Source organism: Coregonus clupeaformis, chromosome 6 (genome assembly GCF_020615455.1).
Source record: "Coregonus clupeaformis isolate EN_2021a chromosome 6, ASM2061545v1, whole genome shotgun sequence".
NCBI classification, from domain to species: Eukaryota; Metazoa; Chordata; class Actinopteri; order Salmoniformes; family Salmonidae; genus Coregonus; species Coregonus clupeaformis.
This window is the reverse complement of record NC_059197.1, coordinates 42,457,694-42,478,655: the sequence shown is the minus strand read 5'-3', so window position 1 is coordinate 42,478,655 and position 20,962 is coordinate 42,457,694. Positions and strand designations below refer to the sequence as shown.

The following is a 20,962-nucleotide window of genomic DNA, read 5'->3' as shown; positions in this document are numbered from 1 at the left end:
AGCAGGCCTCACACACAGCATGCCATGCACAGACGCACACACACTGCCAAATTGATTGTGTGAAACTGATTGACTGCACACATCATGACTGACTGGTTTTATGGTGCTGGGGTTCATTAAAGTGGCACTCCTTTTCACCTTATTTATCACCTGATTTACTTAACAAAGGGCACATCTCAATAGGCCAGCGTCCAGGTATGACATGTCACGAGTAGGGGGGTGGGCCTTTCCTATTTCGTTCTCTATTGCTCCTTTTTTGTTGGTCTGCCTGGTGCCTGGTAGTGGTATCTGGTCCTAATTGACTAACAACATTGGTGGTTTCACCATTAGAGCAGAAAGTCATTACAGTCCCAAGTTATGAACTTAACCTGAAACCTATTATTGTTCCCACATGAGCAATCTATCTCCCAGCACTCCAGACATAATTGACTTGAATCAGGTCTTGAGTAAGGTCTTTAACATTTTCACATGTGAGTTCCAAATATCTCTAACGGTCGCCCCAGCGTGAGTTGTTTTATGCACGTGATGTCAGAATGCACTCACTGTTCCAAAATGTGATTGTTACACAATAGGACAGTTAACATGCGCTGCCTGCTAAATATCTATAGGCTATGTTTCAACTTGTCAATTTCAAATTATTTTCTAACAAGTTGTATTTTCTAACAACAGTTTGAATTGAGGTGTGTTCTGCCTCCTCATTAATTCACATAGAAATAGCCCATTTCAGTGTTGCGGACAATTTATGTTTGAGGCTTTCCTGAGCCGGACAAACGTCCCTCTTCGAGGAGAGCCCTTCCCCATTGTGTGCATTCCTATCAAAGTAGGTATATCGTGTTGTCGTTTCTACTGTAGCATACAGTATGTATGTATGTATGTATGTATGTACAGTGGATATAAAAAGTCTACACTCCCCTGTTAAAATGCCAGGTTTTTGTGATGTAAAAGAATGAGACAAAGATAAATCATGTCAGAAATTGTTCCACCTTTAATGTGACCTATAACGTGAACAATTCAATTGAAAAACAAACTGAAATCTTTGAGGGGGAAAAATACAAAATACAAAAACAATAACCTGGTTGCATAAGTGTGCACACCCTTAAACTAATACTTTGTTGAAGCACCTTTTGATTTTATTACAGTACTCAGTCTTTTTGGGTAGGAGTCTATTAGCATGGCACATCTTGACGTGGCAATATTTGCCCACTCTTCTTTGCAAAAGCGCTCCAAATCTGTCAGATTGCGAGGACATCTCCTGTGCACAGCCCTCTTCAGATCACCCCAGAGATGTTCAATTGGATTCAGGTCTGGGCTCTGGCTGGGCCATTCCAAAACGTTAATCTTCTTCTGGTGAAGCCATGCTTTTGTGGATTTTAGAATGTGTGTTTTGGGTCGTTGTCGTGCTGAAAGGTGAACTTCCTCTTCATCTTCAGCTTTCTAACGGACGCCTGAAAGTTTTGTGCCAAAATTGCCTGGTATTTGGAACTGTTCATAATTCCCTCCACCCTGACTAAGGCCCCGGTTCCAGCTGAAGAAAAACAACCCCAAAGCATGATGCTGCCACCACCATGCTTCACTGTGGGTATGGCGTTCTTTGGGTGATGTGCAGTGTTGTTTTTGCGCCAAACATACCTTTTGGAATTATGGCCAAAAAGTTCAACCTTGGTTTCATCAGACCATAACACATTTTCCCACGTGCTTTTGGGGGACTTGATGTTTGGCTTGGATGTTTTTCTTTGTAAGAAAAGGCTTCCGTCTTGCCACCCTACCCCATACTGTAGCCCATTCATATGAAGAATACGGGAGATTGTTGTCACATGTAGCACACAGCCAGTACTTGCCAGAAATTCCTGCAGTTCCTTTAATGTTGCTGTAGGCCTCTTGGAAGCCTCGCTGACCAGTTTTCTTCTCGTCTTTTCATACATTTTGGAGGGACGTCCAGTTCTTGGTAATGTCTCTGTTGTGCCATATTTTCTCCACTTGATGATGACTGTCTTCACTGTGTTCCATGGTATATGTAATGCTTTATATATATATTTTGTACCCTTCTCCTGACTGATATCTTTCAACAATGAGATCCCTCTGATGCTTTGGAAGCTCTCTGCGGACCATGGCTTTTGCTCTGAGATGCAACTAAGAAAATGTCAGGAAAATCCTACTAGAACAGCTGAACTGCTGCTGATTTTGTACATTTGAAATGATCAGTCTATCATTTTAATGGTAGGTTTATTTGAACAGTGAGAGACAGAATAACAACAAACTAATCCAGAAACACGCATGTCAAAAATGTTATAAAATGATTTGCATTTAATGAGGGAAATAAGTATTTGAACCCCTCACAATCAGAAAGATTTCTGGCTCCCAGGTGTCTTTTATACAGGTAACGAACTGAGATTAGGAGCACCCTCTTAAAGGGAGTGCTCCTAATCTCAGCTTGTTACCTGTATAAAAGACACCTGTCCACAGAAGCAATCAATCAATCAGATTCCAAACTCTCCACCATGGCCAAGACCAAAGAGCTCTCCAAGGATGTCAGGGACAAGATTGTAGACCTACACAAGGCTGGAATGGGCTACAAAACCATCGCCAAGCAGCTTGGTGAGAAGGTGACAACAGTTGGTGCGATTATTCGCAAATGGAAGAAACACAAAATAACTGTCAATCTCCCTCGGCCTGGGCTCCATGCAAGATCTCACCTCGTGGAGTTGCAATGATCATGAGAACGGTGAGGAATCAGCCCAGAACTACACGGGAGGATCTTGTCAATGATCTCAAGGCAGCTGGGACCATAGTCACCAAGAAAACAATTGGTAACACACTACGCCGTGAAGGACTGAAATCCTGCAGCGCCCGCATGGTCCCCCTGCTCAAGAAAGCACATATACAGGCCCGTCTGAAGTTTGCCAATGAACATCTGAATGATTCAGAGGAGAACTGGGTGAAAGTGTTGTGCTCAGATGAGACCAAAATGGAGCTCTTTGGCATCAACTCAACTCGCCGTGTTTGGAGGAGGAGGAATGCTGCCTATGACCCCAAGAACACCATCCCCACCGTCAAACATGGAGGTGGCAACATTATGCTTTGGGGGTGTTTTTCTGCTAAGGGGACAGGACAACTTCACCGCATCAAAGGGACGATGGACGGGGCCATGTACCGTCAAATCTTGGGTGAGAACCTCCTTCCCTCAGCCAGGGCATTGAAAATGGGTCGTAGATGGGTATTCCAGCATGACAATGACCCAAAACACACGGCCAAGGAGTGACTCAAGAAGAAGCACATTAAGGTCCTGGAGTGGCCTAGCCAATGTCCAGACCTTAATCCCATAGAAAATCTGTGGAGGGAGCTGAAGGTTCGAGTTGCCAAACGTCAGGCTCGAAACCTTAATGACTTGGAGAAGATCTGCAAGGAGGAGTGGGACAAAATGCCTTCTGAGATTTGTGCAAACCTGGTGGCCAACTACAAGAAATGTCTGACCTCTGTGATTGCCAACAAGGGTTTTGCCACCAAGTACTAAGTCATGTTTTGCAGAGGGGTCAAATACTCATTAAAATGCAAATCAATTCATAACATTTTTGACATGCATTTTTCTGGATTTTGTTGTTGTTATTCTGTCTCTCACTGTTCAAATAAACTTACCATTAAAATTATAGACTGATCATGTCTTTGTCAGTGGGCAAACGTACAAAATCAGCAGGGGATCAAATACTTTTTTTCCCTCACTGTATTTAACATGAGTTTGAATGAACCTGGCATTTTAACAGGGGTGTGTAGACTTCTTATATCCACTGTATGTATGGAGCATAATGTATTTACAGTTTTATTCACATGTTTTCAAGTACTGGTGACAAATAATGCATTCCGGTTATTGCATAGATTGAAATGGCCACCTATGATGTGTGTAAAATACTTTTTTGAAGGTTGTACTGATTATAATGAGCTAATGCTAAGCTATTTGCCGGCTATGTGTGGCGCCATGTTTGTTGAGGTTATACAATGCATTCTGGGTGTCACGTCTGTCAGACCAAAGATGTTATAATGAGGTGAAGGAATGGTTCACTCATCTTTCTAATAAACTTCTGGAAGTGAATGATCGTAGACGACACACCCCCTTCAACATGCATATTGCAAACAGACCAAACTCCATCTTGTCTCCTCTTATTATCTTTGGTTGACGCGAAAAAACAAACATGGCGGCGTGCACAAACTACCCATCATCGGATTACTTGCGATTTCTAGAAAGTGTTTTACTCAATCATTTCGATCAATGTTTAGCTAATTCATATTGTGGTTTCTGTCAGCCGAGAGTTCTCTTAATATGACCGCTTGTGTTATGTCAATCTTTCCGCAGTTAGCGCTAGGACTAATGTAGCCTACATTTTCCGGTTTGGATGATTGTGTATGTTGTTGCTACTTCTGTGAATGTCTGAACATTGCATCCAAAAATAAACTGGTCACATTCAGGACATAACTTTGTAAGGACTGTGTTTGTTCAAAACTTTTCTGTGAAAAACCATTGTGGCCAGCTCAAATGCTGACTGTTGTGTCAATCGAAACTGGACGTTCTAAATAAGCATTCTAATCACACCGGTTTGAGCGTACGCTGCACGGACCACTGTAGAATGATCACACCTGTTTGTTGGTACGTGTGAAAAGGTTAATCAGGTCAACACTCATAAGTGCGCAGGGACGGACGGTATTCCAGGGCGTGTTTTTAGAGCATGCGCAGATCAGCTGGCAGACATATTCACGGTAATTAGCAACCTCTCCTTGTCCCAGTCTGTAATCCCAACGTTTTAAGATGACTACCATCATTCCTGTTCCCAAAAACTCTAAGGCTTCATGCCACAATGACTACCACCCGGTAGCACTCACATCTGTAATAATGAAGTGCTTGAAAGGCTGGTTATGGCACATATCAACTCCATCATCCCAGACACCCTAGACCCACTCCAATTTGCATACCGCCCCAACAAATCTATAGACGACACAATTTCAATTGCACGCCACACTGACCCTCAACCCGGGGGCCCCACAGGGGTGTGTGCTTAGTTCCCTCCTGTACTCCCTGTTCACCCACGACTGTCTGGCCACACACGACTCCAACACCATTATCAAGTTTGCTGACGACATGACGGTGGTAGGCCTGATCACCGGCAACGATGAGACAGCATATAGGGAGGAGGTCAGTGACCTGGCAGATTGGCCCGGGACAACAACCTCTCCCTCAACGTCAGTGTAACCAAGGAGCTGATCGTGGACTACAGAAAATGGGGGGGGGGGGTTGAGAAATTCAAGTTCCTCGGTGTCCAAATCACTAAAATGGTCTGCGTACAGTCGTAAAGAAGGCGTGACAGCGCCTCTTCCCCCTCAGGAGGTTGAAAAGTTTGGTATGGGCCCTCAAATCCTCAAACAGTTTTACAGCTGCAACATTGAGAGCATCTTGACTGGCCGCATCACTGCTTGGTATGGCAACAGAGGGTGGTGCGGACAGCCCAATAGATCATTGGGGCCGAGCTCCCTGCCATCCAGGAGCTCTATATCAGGCAGTGTGAAAGGAAGGCCTGGAAAATCGCTAACGATTCCAGCCACCCAAGCCATAGACTGTTCTCTCTGCTTCCGCACGGCAAGCGGTACCGGTGCATCAAGTCTGACACCAACAGGCTCCTGAACAGCTTCTATCCCCAAGCCATAAGACTGCTACATACAGGACTCTACACCAGGGGTGTCAAACGTACGGCCCGCGGGCCGGATCAGGCCCACAAACGGGTTTAATCCGGCCCGCGAGATGATTTTGAAAAAATAAAATAATTATAATTATTTTTTTTTATTAAAAAAAAATAAATAATTAAGTATAAAAATGCGCTGCAATTTTTCAATAAAATAAACTGCTGTTCCAATTGCGTCCACTGGATGGCGCAATAGCAATTGTGTTAAGCAAGCAAACTGTTTATACCGGGGTAGAGCAAGTAGGTCAAGCACGTGCAGCCAATGAGCTACTTTGTTTTGCCCGCGATATTTATTACGGCTTCTACTTTTAACATTATGTGCTTTGGCACCCTCATTGCCCCAATATGTCTCTGTCAAAAAAGAGAAAAGTGGACGCAGAGTGCAGAGTGTTCGAAGAAAAATGGTCATCCTATTTAATCACGGAATTGAATGGGAAAGCTGTATGTTTGGTGTGTTCAGAGCATGTTGCAGTGCTGAAAGAATATAACCTTCGTCGCCACTATGTGAGTCTTCATGCCGACAAATATGACAACTTTCAAGGACAGCGGAGATGAGAGAAGGTGAATGAACTGTTGGCGGGTCTGAAGAAACAGCAGTCTGTGTTTACTCACAGCCGAGACATCAGTGACGCTGCAGTGAAAGCTAGCTAACTCATTGCTAATGAAATCGCAGTGGCTTCAAAACCATTTAGTGAGGGTGAATTTGTAAAAACATGCATGATGAAGGCAGCGGAGATTGTGTGCCCTGAAAAGCGGCAGGCTTTTGCAAATATCAGCCTGACAAGAAACACAGTTGCAGACAGGATTTCCGATCTTTCAGTGGATTTGGACAGCCAGTTGAAGCAAAAAGTAAAGTCATTTATTGCGTTTTCGGTTGCAATTGATGAAAGCACGGACATTACAGATGTTGCATAACTGGCCATTTTTTCATCCGCGGAGTTGATGACACATTGACCGTCACCGAGGAGTTTGTGGAGTTGGTGCCGATGACAGATACAACGACAGCAGCTGATATTTTTACCGCACTCGTCGGGCGCGCTGGACAGGGTCGGAGTGGACTGGTCCCGCGCTGTCAGCCTGGCTACAGATGGTGCGCCCTCAATGATCGGGAAAAAAGCAGGCGTTGTGACAAAGTTCAGAGAGAAAGTGCAATCTGCAAATGGAGGACGTGATTTTTTGACTTTTCACTGTATTTTGCACCAGGAGGCTTTGTGTTGCAAGTCATTAAAGATGGATAACGTCATGAAGGTGGTCATCCAAACTGTTAATTTCATCCGATCCAGAAGCCTGAATCACTGTCAGTTTGACAGCCTTCTCAGAGAGAAAGACCACATCTATGGCCTGCCATACCACACTGAGGTAAGATGGTTAAGCCGAGGTGCTGTGCTGAGGCGTTTCTTTGATTTACGAGAAGAAATTGAACAGTTCATGGAAGAAAAGGGCAAACCAGTGTTAGAATTTCATTCCGCAGAATGGATGCCGGACCTTGCATTTATGGTGGATGTTACAGAGCACCTGAATAACTTGAACAAACAGCTGCAAGGGCGCAACAAAGTTGTCACGCAGTATTATGACAGCATACGTTCTTTCAAGTTGAAGCTGTCATTGTGGGAGACGCAACTTGCCGGTGGTGATGCAGCTCACTTCCCCTGTCTGAAAAATGTGTGCGCGACCCAACATGTGGCAGACATGAAGCGGTTCAAAGATAAAATAACTGGACTGTTACGGGAGTTTGAGCAACTCTTTCAGATTTATGTTTATATGTTTTTATGTTGATGTGCTATTGTTTTTAATTTATTTTATTTTATTTGTATATTTAACCTATTCTTGACTCTGTGGTTCTTGCACTTGTTTGGGGAACAGGATTTCATTATTTTTATCTACATTTCTGCCTGAGAAATGACACCCTGATATAGTTCTGTGATCTGTGATATACTTCTGTGAATCACTGAGGCATTGTGTGTTTGTGTGTTCTTTATCCTCAGAACTTTCAAATAACTTGAGGTGTTTTATGATTAATAGTGATGTTGTGCTTTTGGACACTGTCCTCAGGCTCCAGCTTTATGTTTATATGTTTTTATGTTGATGTGCTATTGTTTTTAATTGATTTTATTTTATTTGTATATTTAACCTATTCTTGACTCTGTGGTTCTTGCACTTGTTTGGGGAACAGGATTTCATTATTTTGATCTACATTTCTGCCTGAGAAATGACACCCTGATATAGTTCTGTGATCTGTGAAACAGTTCTGTTAATCACTGAGGCATTGTGTGTTTGTGTGTTCTTTTTCTTTAGAATTTTCAAATAAACTTGACGTGTTTTATGATTAATAGTGATGTTGTGCTTGTACTATTTTGGACACACTGTCCTCAGGCTCCAGCTTTATGTTGTATGTTGATCGTATTAAAACAAAGAAAACAATCTGAAGTTGTTGTTTTTAAGTTATATATACCATGATTTTTCCGGTCCGGCCCACTTAGTAATAGATTTTCCTCCATGTGGCCCCTGAGCTAAAATGAGTTTGACACCCCTGCTCTACACACTCATGCACACTGACACTCCAACACACACATAACATGCACGCCCATTTATACTGACTCTACAGACACACACACACTCACATACAATCTTCATTTATGTTGCTGCTACTCTGTTTATCATACATCCTAGTCACCTTACCCCTATTGTATGTCTACTTCTCACTCCAGTATCCCTGCAGATTGTAAATATGATATTGGAACTGACCCTGTATATAGCTTCTTACTTTCTCGTGTTCTTCTTATTTCTTAATGTGTTTTTGTTCTACCTATTTTTAGTACTACATTCAGTGGCGATAAAGTCATTAAGAGCACCTGTTTAGCAAAAACAAAAAAAATGGGCTTGTTTTGCATGTTATGTTGGCATTAATACGTGTCACATATCAGCTTGCAAACAATGTAAAATAAATAACTAATAAAGCCGCATACAAACATGGTCTCTTTTTTTGCTTTCTTGAGAAAGGCAGCTCTAAAATGCAGGTGTTTCAGCCTAGCTCAGTGCTTTCTGTGGTGGTGGGGCAGCCAGCGGAAAATACAGAGCGTAGGGGTTGGTAATGTTCTCTAGTTACGCCGTGATTGGCTCAGTGTTCTGTCACTCACGGGGACACTACTTCACCGCAAAATCTACGGGTACAGCTAGAAAATTCAAGCCCCTTGGGTGCTGCCATAGACTTACATTAGAAGTGCCCATCCAAGAAGGATCAAGGTCATTGGCCACAGATAAAATGACGTCAAATCACATTATATCTACAGTAGCTTTGATTGGACTGATCATGTCAACATCATACTTTCAAAATCTTAGCTAGCAAGCTAGACAAGCAGTCATCATCATGCATCAAGTCGGCAATCTACTGGCAAATCCTTTTCAATCCTTGTCATATGAAGCAAAATTATAGATAAAACATATCGGTGCTCATCGGCCATTGGACATAAACATTACATAACAAGTTAAGAATCGCAAATTCAACAATGAGTACTAAGGAGCCACTGCAGCCCCGGGTTCGATCCCAGGCTGTGAGAACCATGAGGCCGAGCACAATCGGCCCAGCGTTGTCTGGGTTAGGGAAGGGTTTGGCCATCCGGGATGTCCTTGTCGCATCGTACTCTAGAGACTCCTTGTGGTGCCTGCAAACTGACTTTGGTCGTCACTTCGACAGTGTTTCTTCCGACACATTGGTGCGGCTGGCTTCCGGGTTAAGTGTGTCAAGAAGCAGTGCGGCTTGGATCCCGACCTTCGCCGAGTCCGTAGGGGCGTTGCAGCGATGAGACAAGATCGTAACTACCAATTGGATATCACGAAAAAGGGGGTAACGCCATGGGCCAGAAAAGTTTGAATACATTGGCCATGCTGTCAATCCAGCATGATGACTGCCGTGTTCAAAACAACTGGAAACTCGGAACTGGGAAATCTCAGACTTCAGTGAGTTCAAGACAACTGGGAACTCGGATAAAACTGGGAAAATACAGAAAATAATTTTGTCATCCAACTCGGAATTCCAAGTCGGGATTTCGGGCCTCTTTCTAGAGCCCACAAGAAGGATCGCCGCGCCACCTTCCTGTTCAAGTGAGCACAGCACAACAAGGTGAGTCCAAAATACCAGCAACAGTGTGTGAAAACCTTGTGAAGACTTACAGAAAACGTTTGACCTGTGTCATTGCCAACAAAGGGTATATAACAAAGTATTGAGAAACTTTTGTTATTGACCAAATACTTATTTTCCACCATAATTTGCAAATAAATTCATTAAAAATCCTACAATGTGATTTTCAGGAAAAAAAATTCTAATTTTGTCTGTCATAGTTGACGTGTACCTATGATGAAAATTACAGGCCTCTCTCATCTTTTTAAGTGGGAGAACTTGCACAATTGGTGGCTGAATAAATACTTTTTCCCCCCACTGTATAGAACTGTCACAAGGATATGAGAGCAGGCATCGAGCTGGTTTTGTTCCACACAACAATAACAGATTAGGGAAAGCAGTGGTGGAGGCTGAGGGAGATATCTTTCTTACAGCATTTCCTGGAAAAGCCAGTGGCAAATTTTTCAAGCTGCCGTTGGCCAACCTCCAGTGACTGGCTTTGGAAATCTGGTAATCTAACCATCTCACAGTCTAATTGGCTGATAAAAACCCACGCCTCTTCGGGGCCTCCCGAGTGGCGCAGCGGTCTAAGGCGTCACTACAGACCCGAGTTCGATCCCGGGCTGTATCACAACCGGCCGTGATCTGGAGTCCCATAGGGCGACGCACAATTGGCCCAGTGTCGTTCGGCTCATCATTTACTTGGCTCATCACGCTCTTGTGGCAGGCCAGGCGACTGCAGGATGACCTCGGTCGTCAGGTGAACAGTGTTTTCCTCCGACACATTGGTGTGGCTGGCTTCCGGGTTAAGCGGGCGGGTGTTAAGAAGTGCGGTTTGGCGGGTCATGTTTCGGAGGACGCATGACTCGACCATCGCCTCCCGAGCCCGTTGGGGAGTTGCAGCGATGAGACAAGATTGAAATTGGGGAGAAAAAGGGGATAAATACACAACAACAAAAAATACATCAATAAATAAACCCACGCCTCTTATTCCAGGCACTGATTTTAGGATAATCTTCTCCTGCTGGCTGCTGCAAAATGGCCGCCTTACTTATTCCCTGTACTGTATAAGCATGACCCAGGTGGAACCTGGCCGTATGGTAAAACACTATGGAGGGTTACTCAGTAATTGTTTTACTTTCTATTCGATGCACATAAATTGGTGCCACTCTGAGCACAACCAGATCAAATGAAACATGATCAGCAGTTTTAAATGTGTTTCATAAATTGGATTATGGATGTAGATTGTGGAAGGTATCCTTCAGACGTGGGAGAATCAAGCAGGGGTAATTGTAGCAATTAGTGTTCTTGTAGGTGTCACAGTTTTGTGACATTAGCTCATAGTCTGTTACAGTGATGGAACTGTGTTCCCCTGTATGTCATAAACTGTTCATTACATGAACATTAACTTACTTCTAGACAAAATCGTATACATCACTTCATAGCACTTGGATGTGTGTGTGTGTGTGTGTGTGTGTGTGTGTGTGTGTGTGTGTGTGTGTGTGTGTGTGTGTGTGTGTGTGTGTGTGTGTGTGTGTGTGTGTGTGTGTGAGAGAGAGAGCGAGAGAGAGAGACATTCACTGCCAAAATCAATCATCATTATTTATGACATCTCAGAGACAGTTGGAAAGCAAAGGGTGGCAAAGACTTTCTCACAGAAGATAAACATTGCTTCACTATTACTATTATAGCACTTAGAGCTCGTCATCGATTACTAAACAGATAAACATGAAAAACACACACACACACACTCTCTCACACACACTAACGTGATCTCAGGGCAAATATATTACTCTGTACGTAAATCTCACACACACACCAACGTGGTCTCAGGGAAATTCATATTATTCTGTACTTAAATATGTGATACAACGCGACTCGAACACGCAACCTTTCGATTGCCAAACGGTCGCAGATTACGCCCACCCATCCTCCCTGATCAACCTCTCTACTTTTGATTCTGTTTAAAGTAACTAGACCATTAGTAGGTATCATACATGTTGGAGATGCTCAGATATACGTCAAGTATGTTTCGTATGGCTCTGAGGCCAGGCTGCACACACACACAGACACACACACACACAGAATGTGCTCTCACCTTGATGTCCACGATGGAGCAGGCGATCTGTTTGACGAAGGCCAGGTCAGCGGTCTGGGGCAGCAGCACTGACTCTCTGGTCAGCCCAATCTGGATGATGAAGGAGACCCCAGCCAGGGTGGGGGGCACGTGGGACATGGCAGCCCCCCCAGGGCCCAGTCCAGCCCCCAGGTCCACAGGGGGGAAGCCACCGTGGGTAGGTGTGGGAGGCACAGCCATGGGGGTCCCCTGCTGCATCACCAGGGAGTCTGGGGGAGAGGGGCCCCCTGGGTGGAAGAAGACCTGGGACAGGGGTCCTGACGACATGCAGGGGCTGGCGTTGGCCATCCCTCGCTACACACACGCACGCTCTACCTCCCTCAGAGAGCAGGACCGTGAGGGTGTGGACACGCTGATCCACACACAAACACACACTGCTACAGAGAGTCTCTGTCCTGTGTCCACCCCCTCTCCAAGAGGAGTCAATAGGAGATCTCTATCCAGGAAGCACAGCTCCTTTCTTTCTTTCTCTCCCTCTTGCTTTTTGTGATCTGCACTCACACTTGTTCTTTCATTATCCTGGCAAGGCAAACGTGAGAGACATACTGAGAAAAACTTCTCCCCTCCTACCTTTCCTCTTTCTCCTCCTCCTTCTCTGGTGAAGAAGTTGTTCTGCAGATGAGAAAGTCCAAATTTTCACAGGAAACAATGAGGAAGGAGAAAAAACAACAACCAAAAGTTTGTTGTCCTACACTCCAGCCTGTACAAAATGGCTTCCTTGAGCAGGAAACTGAGAGAGACAGCCTGGTGGGGCTTTTCTTTTACAAGTCTTGCCCTGTTTCAGTTTCAGCCGAGTTAACTATTTTCTGTAGAAAAGCAAGACAGAGAGAGCTATGTGAGGTTACCTCCCTCTCCCCCTCCCTCCATTCTGAACTTGCCACAGCCAAGGAGGATGTGATATGAGTGACACAGCTCTCTGCCAATGGGGGGAGTTGGAGCTCTGCATAAGCCCGTGTCAGTCCCTCCTACTCCCTGGTCTCCTCCCATGCTAGCAACACCCCCCTTCTCTCTTTTTCCTCCCTCTGTGTTTTATGGTAATTTCTCTTCTTTACTTCTTCTTCTTATTCTAGCTGGAGGGGAACTGCTCACAAATATTTCTCTCCCTCTTTTATAAGTTCTCTCTCCTCTCCGTCTTGGCAGTGCCAATGACATGCAGGTCTCTCTCTGATTCTAATATAGGACCGCACCTACAGTGCAACTACCATTCTACTCAGTGAAGTAGAACAGAGCTGCAAAAAAGGTGTGAAAACAGAGCGGTAAAAATAACTTTTGGTAGGTAACTAACTCACTTTATGACTTTTGGTAGGTACTCTTTGTTGAATGTTTGTTCAATGTCTAATTGCCTATTATGAAAAACAATTATTTCGATATAGATAATCTATTAGCCATAGATGATGCTAATTGGAATAAGAAAAGTGACCACAATAAGAGAAGTGAACACAATAAACCTACTGTAAAAAGCACATTCTTATCAGCAGTTGTTCTGAGTTGTAGCTTCTTTAAGGACCACTAGAGGGAAATGTATCCCTCGGAGTCTGACATCATAATACTGGACTGATCCAAGGTCTGTTTTGATCTTCATCACATAAGTAATAAAACTGACCTTGCTAGTCTTCAGGAAGGGGTGCTGCAAGCTTGATATTTCTGGATTGTCTTCTCCAGAGCATGAGTAGCAGGTGGGTGTCAAGATTGTCATGTTAATGTGGCATGTTCATGAACAATCCCTTGGTCACTTGCTTGTTGTGGGTCCTGTTGCGTCTTATCCCAGAGGCCTGTAAAACCTGTCTAGTTGCAGAACTAGTGATGACTTGGTTAGAAGACAGGGGTACGTCAGATATTCCTGGTCTGGACAAAAGTCAGGTGAGGTCACATGAAGTCAGGTGAGGGAGAGAAGAGTGTATTGGGTTGTTATGTATTGGGTAGTGTAATGTTTGATTTCACCAAATGTTTACATTGTCATAAAGAGGACAGGATAAACTTAATAAAAAACAAGTTTTCCCGTCTCAAGAGATGTTATATTTGTAAAAAAATTACTAGCCTATTAAGTGCAAGTAACAGGGTTGACGATTTCATCTTAAATCAGCCATAAATCCCCTTGTGACAGGGGGAAAGTTCAAACGTTTCTAGCATGTTGATCTATGGGCAACAGGGTTGACTATTATGCTCAACATGCTCCGTTTTCCACCACAAAACTGCCAAAAAGAGTAGAACCAGGTCATTAATTTACACTATGATTTGACTAGAAGTCTCAGAGGGTTTTTACTCATAACGTTTTTGAATTTTCCATGTAATATAACAGGCTTTTAAAATTCAATATTGGCGCAAAAATATCAGAGGGACGCAAAAGGGACTCATTTCGTGGAACAACTCTACTATGTTGCTATTCAAGGAACATATAACAGGGAAACCCTGGATCATTAGGTTGATCATTAACATTTAGTAATACACTAATAAATTACAATTGACAAGATACAATGAATGACAACATTGCTCTCAATTCACTGTACAAAATCGTTCTTTTATTTTCGTCTTTCTTCTTTAATGACATACAACACGAGACCCGCAAATGAAACAAAACCAAAAAAGAGAAGGAAAATCTGTCATTTGATACAAGCTAGAATGCAGTTCAAAAAATATATATAATAAAACAAACTCAATAAAAAGCAGGTCTCTTATCCCTTGTAGTTAGAGGAAATGGTTTGAATACAGCTTAATATGATGTACAAAATATCACACAGTGATAAGTTGCTATTAAAAAAATAAAAACACAAAGAAACAAGAGTCCTTTACCTTGGCCTCGGACTGATCACTTTTTGATGTTTTTAGTTTTTTGGTCATTTTTCTGATTTGTTAACCGTTTTTTTTTTTTTTACAAGGTATACATTGTCATTATCAATCACAAGCAAGTTCTAAGCCTAGCAAAGAAGAATGATTTCACTTATAATACTACAGTATTCTTACATAATAATATAATCAAAGGGGAAAAAGCAACAAATAAAAAATGAAAATGGACATGTACATTACATAATGGCAACTCTTTTATCATTTACAGTCATTTTATTTTCCTCTCGCTTTTTTGATTTGTCACATCGATTTGTCTGTTCTCAGAAGAGGGACATATTTGAGCGTATTAGGACCAGTCTATAGCTCAAGGCTGCAGACGTACAGTGAGGACAAGTATTTGATACAATGCCGATTTTGCAGGTTTTCCTACTTACAAAGCATGTAGAGGTCTGTAATTTTTATCATATGTACACTTCAACTGTGAGAGATGGAATCTAAAACAAAAATCCAGAAAATCACATTGTATGATTTTTAAGTAATGAATTTGCATTTTATTGCATGACATAAGTATTTGATACATTAGAAAAGCAGAACTTAATATTTGGTACAGAAACCTTTGTTTGCAATTACAGAGATCATACGTTTCCTGTAGGTCTTGACCAGGTTTGCACACCCTGCAGCAGGGATTTTGGCCCACTCCTCCATACAGACCTTCTCCAGATCCTTCAGGTTTCGGGGCTGTCGCTGGGCAATACGGACTTTCAGCTCCCTCCAAAGATGTTCTATTGGGTTCAGGTCTGGAGACTGGCTAGGCCACTCAAGGACCTTGAGATGCTTCTTACGGAGCCACTCCTTAGTTGCCCTGGCTGTGTGTTTCGGGTCGTTGTCATGCTGGAAGACCCAGCCACGACCCATCTTCAATGCTCTTACTGAGGGAAGGAGGTTGTTAGCCAAGATCTCGCGATACATGGCCCCATCCATCCTCCCCTCAATACGGTGCAGTCGTCCTGTCCCCTTTGCAGAAAAGCATCCCCAAAGAATGATGTTTCCACCTCCATGCTTCACGGTTGGGATTGTGTTCTTGGGGTTGTACTCATCCTTCTTCTTCCTCCAAACACGGCGAGTGGAGTTTAGACCAAAAAGCTCTATTTTTGTCTCATCAGAACACATGACCAGATGGTCATTGGCAAACTTCAGACAAGCCTGGACGTGCGCTGGCTTGAGCAGGGGGACCTTGCGTGCGCTGCAGGATTTTAATCCATGACGGCATAGTGTGTTACTAATGGTTTTCTTTGAGACTGTGGTCCCAGCTCTCTTCAGGTCATTGACCAGGTCCTGCCGTGTAGTTCTGGGCTGATCCCTCACCTTCCTCATGATCATTGATGCCCCACGAGGTGAGATCTTGCATGGAGCCCCAGACCGAGGGTGATTGACCGTCATCTTGAACTTCTTCCATTTTCTAATAATTGCGCCAACAGTTGTTGCCTTCTCACCAAGCTGCTTGCCTATTGTCCTGTAGCCCTTTCCAGCCTTGTGCAGGTCTACAATTTTATCCCTGATGTCCTTACACAGCTCTCTGGTCTTGGCCATTGTGGAGAGGTTGGAGTCTGTTTGATTGAGTGTGTGGACAGGTGTCTTTTATACAGGTAACGAGTTCAAACAGGTGCAGTTAATACAGGTAATGAGTGGAGAACAGGAGGGCTTCTTAAAGAAAAACTAACAGGTCTATGAGAGCCGGAATTCTTACTGGTTGGTAGGTGATCAAATACTTATATGTCATGCAATAAAATGCAAATTAATTACTTAAAAATCATACAATGTGATTTTCTGGATTTTTGTTTTAGATTCCGTCTCTCACAGTTGAAGTGTACCTATGATAAAAATTACAGACCTCTACATGCTTTGTAAGTAGGAAAACCTGCAAAATCGGCAGTGTATCGAATACTTATTCTCCCCACTGTACATGTACACTGACTGACACACAGACACTGAGTGCAGAGTTCATCCAACACACTCATGCAGTCTTAATATTTACATGAAGGGAGGAGAAATACCAGTGAGACACTTCAGGGCCTGGTTTCCCAATAGCGATGGAATTTAGGCTTACAAGTGTTTTAACAATGCATCATTCCTACAACAGCCGAAGATGTAACATGCATTTCCCAAAACACCACGCAGAAAGAACGTTCGCCAAGTGTGTCGTTGGAGCATGTGTCGATACTGATAGGATCGAAAGAAAGGCAGAGCTGCTCTCGGAACAGCTTTCTCTATTTATATTTTACCTTAACGGATCAGCTTCTAGAGAGATTATCACCTAATGGCCGCAAATATTGAGCCGGCTTATTCTAATGCTTACCCAATAATAATGCAAGAATCACAGATTTGGCATATCACTGCGCACGTTACACATCATGAAATATATAGAGGCAAACATTGCAGGAAGTAGGCTAGCCAGCAAAATATAACTCAATTGTTTGAACATGAAATTGATTTCAATATGATTTAAATAAACAGGCCTTTGTATTCAGCCTATATAAGCCTACTATCTGTATTTATATTTTTGTTTGTCCTTCTGCGCCCCACAGTCAACTCGGTTTTTATTTGAAGCATCTTTGTATCTTCGCTTGTTTGGAACAATCGCAAAGACATTGGCAACTTTGTATTTTTAGCAGTCAACTTCATTTTGAAGTTATCTGCGTTCACAGAGAGACCGATAAACATATAGAGTCTATGTTTAGCTGAGATCTTCTGTTCTGTGTATAAAGTGACGAGGAAGGGTAAAAAAGCATCTAACGACGCACTTAGCTGAGGTGTGTCGGGAAAATAACGAGTGTTTTCAAATGCAACTTTAGTTACAATGGTTTTGGGAAACAGCTTGGAAATTTGACAATGCTTCTATGAAGGTTCTTACGATGAACTTGGACTTGAAGGGTGACTGCACTTCCTTATTTAGCCTCGTTTTAGATTTGGTTAATTAACAAACGCTAGCAGCCTCAACTGAATTCAAACGCAAGTTGGTTTCGGGGTGTGCTTTGATGTGGGTGTCTCTTGTGCATGTTCACAGGTGGGAAGAGTTAGCCAAATCATTTCGCCAATTAGCTTCAGCCGCTGGTGTGCGACTGTGGCAAAATTGGTTTGACTTTGGATAGCTTATCTCTGGGGATATTTAGGGACCGTCAATAAATTACACAATGTAAATGGGACAATTTTTTCATGTTGCACATCTTTTAGGTGTCTCATTAAATGCTTCCAATATTGCTATATGATTTATATTTGGTTTTCTACAAAGTATAGTTGGGTTGAACATTTAAAATATTGTCCCATGTCCACTGATGGTCCCTAACTAGCCCCATTGGAATATCGAAAGTCAAACCAAATTGACCATGAGCATTACGATCTGGTCGTGTGCAGCTGCGCTCAGAATTGATGATTACTTGGGTGCTGCTGATTAAAATAAACTGAAACTACGGAAGACTGTTACGGTACCCTTCATTCCGTGACATACCATTTTTTCCTATCTCGCAAATCTCCATTTTGGACGAGACTGACTTTATGACCAAAATGATCCTATTTACACTTTGTAATCAATTTTGACAGTAGAATAAATGTTTCTGACTCATATCGATGCCATATAGGCCCTTTACAAAACAAGAAGTTGCTTTTTAGGGGCAGTCGCTCTTTAAGATGCTTTTGGGAAACTGGGCCCTGGTCTCCACAGCCAGACTAAGACACATACGAGCTACAGATAAGCTCTTGGTCTAGTCTTGGGAGTCTAGTGCAGCTGATGTAGTGCAGCATATAGCCAACCGTTAGTTAGTGTGGGTGATACCATCAGCTGAGTGATTGACAACTGTGTACTATAGTTATCCTCTCAATAACAAAGGATTACAGCACACAATGTGCTACAGAAGCACTTAGGCATTCTCTCTGCCTCATCAAATTCAATACATCTGAAACAATCATGTTAAAGCAAACACATGAAGCTGATATTTACTTAACCAAGCCCAGAGAAACCTGTCTGATCAGACCAGAGTGTTTTCCCATAAGGTCTTGCAGTGGAGAGGAAAACGTTGACCTCTCAGTCATTTCTCTGATTCTCTGACCCCTGTAGTGACCCTGTAGCATGTACTGTAGGGGCTCTTGGTTAAAGTTGACCTTAACCACAGACATAGGATCAGATTACCCTAACCCCAATGCTTCCTTTAACCATTAAGGAGATGAAGAAATATTTGATCTGGAATCAGTGGTTTGGGATGACTTCTACCCCCTCCCTCTGGGGTGTGCTAGGGGTTGATTAGTAGGGTTGGGGGCAGCTCAGGGCCAGTTACTGATTGACATGGTGCTACTGGACCATTCATTATTTACTGCCATGCCCTGCTCTGCCCTGGCTTGTAGAACCATGTTGAACCATGTTTCCACAGCCAGAGATCTGCCCTCAGGGCTCCCCCCGCCTCTGTTCCACCCCGGAAAGTTCGAAAATAAACTTGACGGATCCAGGAGGCCGGCTACCCAACGACATCACCCATAATGTCAGTCTTTAGCGGTCGCCCACAGCTCAGAGCCATCCAGGAAAAATAGCTCCACAATAATCCAAGCACAAAGTGACCGCTTGGTGAACAGTCACCAACCCTGTCTAGTTCAGTCTTTGTCGCGGAGGCCAATGTAAGGGGGCTCGGGGGTTAGGTAGTGTTTGTTCTTGTTTCCTCTCCATAGGGGAAAGGGACAGGAAGGAGGGCTCTTTATGTTGCTTTTGTTCCCATATCCTGGGGGCAATTTCCCCTGCTGGCTCCATTGACACGGGAGGGAGGCCAGTTTCCCACTATGAGCACGCTGGGCAAGTCAGTGCAGTGCAACTGCGACCTGCCTCGCACCAGAAACCAAATCAACAACAGTCATTTCAATGGATAATATGATTGTTTCCAAGCACAAGCCTAAATAAATACACCAGCACCAAGGACCATTCTGACTTGATGCCGACATATGGAACGGAGTGAGAATACAGGACGCCATCTTGGGAGTAGTGCCACTTTCTGGTAACGTCAACCGTTTCAGTCAGAGGGCTCCACTGTGGCATCAACTCCACATACTCTTTCACAAACCAGCTATCCTGAAGAAATGACAAAGGCCAACTTCACACACACACACATACAAAAATATGAAAGTAAACCAATAGAAAAGTGTCTGCTTAGCATAGCGTGTTAGTCTTCCTATGAGATCAAAATGACCCTTACAGTATCTCAACACAAACAGATGGCATGGCTGGAGAGTGACGCATGATGCAAGCCATATCAAGCTACTGTTGATGACAAATATCCCAGTGGGAGACAAACAGTACACACACACACACACACACACACACACACACACACACAGCTCAAATGCAAACAGGTCCCTGATTCAGACTTGGACTGACGAGGTCTTAGCACCAAGATTAAACAAGTGCAACACACACACCATTCCTATCAAAGTTAATTCTACTGAAATGGATGACCGTACAATACCGGACACACAAACACTCAAACTTAGTGTCTTGGCGATGAGGCTAAAATTAAAGTTGTTTGTCCAACAATGGTTAGGAGGCGTCTCCAAAACACACACAAACTAAAACCCTCAGAAGTCTTTGGAATGAAATGCATTGTGCCCCCACACTGTGTTGCAGTAGACAATGGCTACTGCCATCACTGGGTGGGGACTGGACTCTACTGTAGTTAGGTACTTATGTGTGTTAGCAACTGGTGAGCTAAGCTTCTTATCGCTAAAAAACACGTTTCAAACTGAATGTTAACCTGTGTGTGTGTGTCACTAATTGTAGTAGGTGATGCATCGGCATGCGTAGTGATCAAAGTCAACACACACTGCCTTATAATAACCATGAGTGGACTGTAAAAGTTGAAATTAATAGAGTTTTGTAGTGTAGTAAACTGACCTAATAAAACGAGCTGCCAGGTAAGTCGTTAGAAAAGCAGTATGATTAGTATCGCAGCAAGTTACTGAGGCATCATGGGATAGCTAGAGAACTGTGGGTAATAGTGTCCTGTGGCAATGACCCAGCCAGTGGGGTGCAGGACACAGTTTTGTGTGTGTATGTTACTGGATGTGTATGTTTAACTGTGAATGTGGAATTGTGTGTGTAGGCAGGTGAGGTTTGTCCATTGTAGTCATCACTCTCCTCTGTCCAAGTTGTGATTGTCGGGCTGTAAT

The 20,962-nt window shown here is 43.3% G+C and overlaps 2 protein-coding genes across 3 annotated transcripts in view; both read right to left on the bottom strand.

Moving 5' to 3' along the window:
• The window catches only part of LOC121567393 (serine/threonine-protein kinase D2-like), a 65,989-nt gene extending 53,203 nt beyond the window's left edge, over window positions 1-12,786 (bottom strand). Inside the window, exon 1 of the mRNA XM_041877408.1 lies at window positions 11,939-12,786. Within this exon, the coding sequence (XP_041733342.1) occupies window positions 11,939-12,265 (327 nt within the window). The 5' untranslated portion in view covers window positions 12,266-12,786. The remainder of the gene's footprint in view (window positions 1-11,938) is intronic.
• Window positions 12,787-16,678: 3,892 nt separating this feature from the next.
• LOC121568448 (striatin-4-like) overlaps window positions 16,679-20,962 on the bottom strand; it is a 33,021-nt gene continuing 28,737 nt past the window's right edge. For both annotated transcript variants that reach the window (XM_045220827.1, XM_045220828.1), the window contains exon 18: window positions 16,679-20,955. The gene's annotated coding sequence lies outside the window, so the exon portion shown is untranslated. The remainder of the gene's footprint in view (window positions 20,956-20,962) is intronic.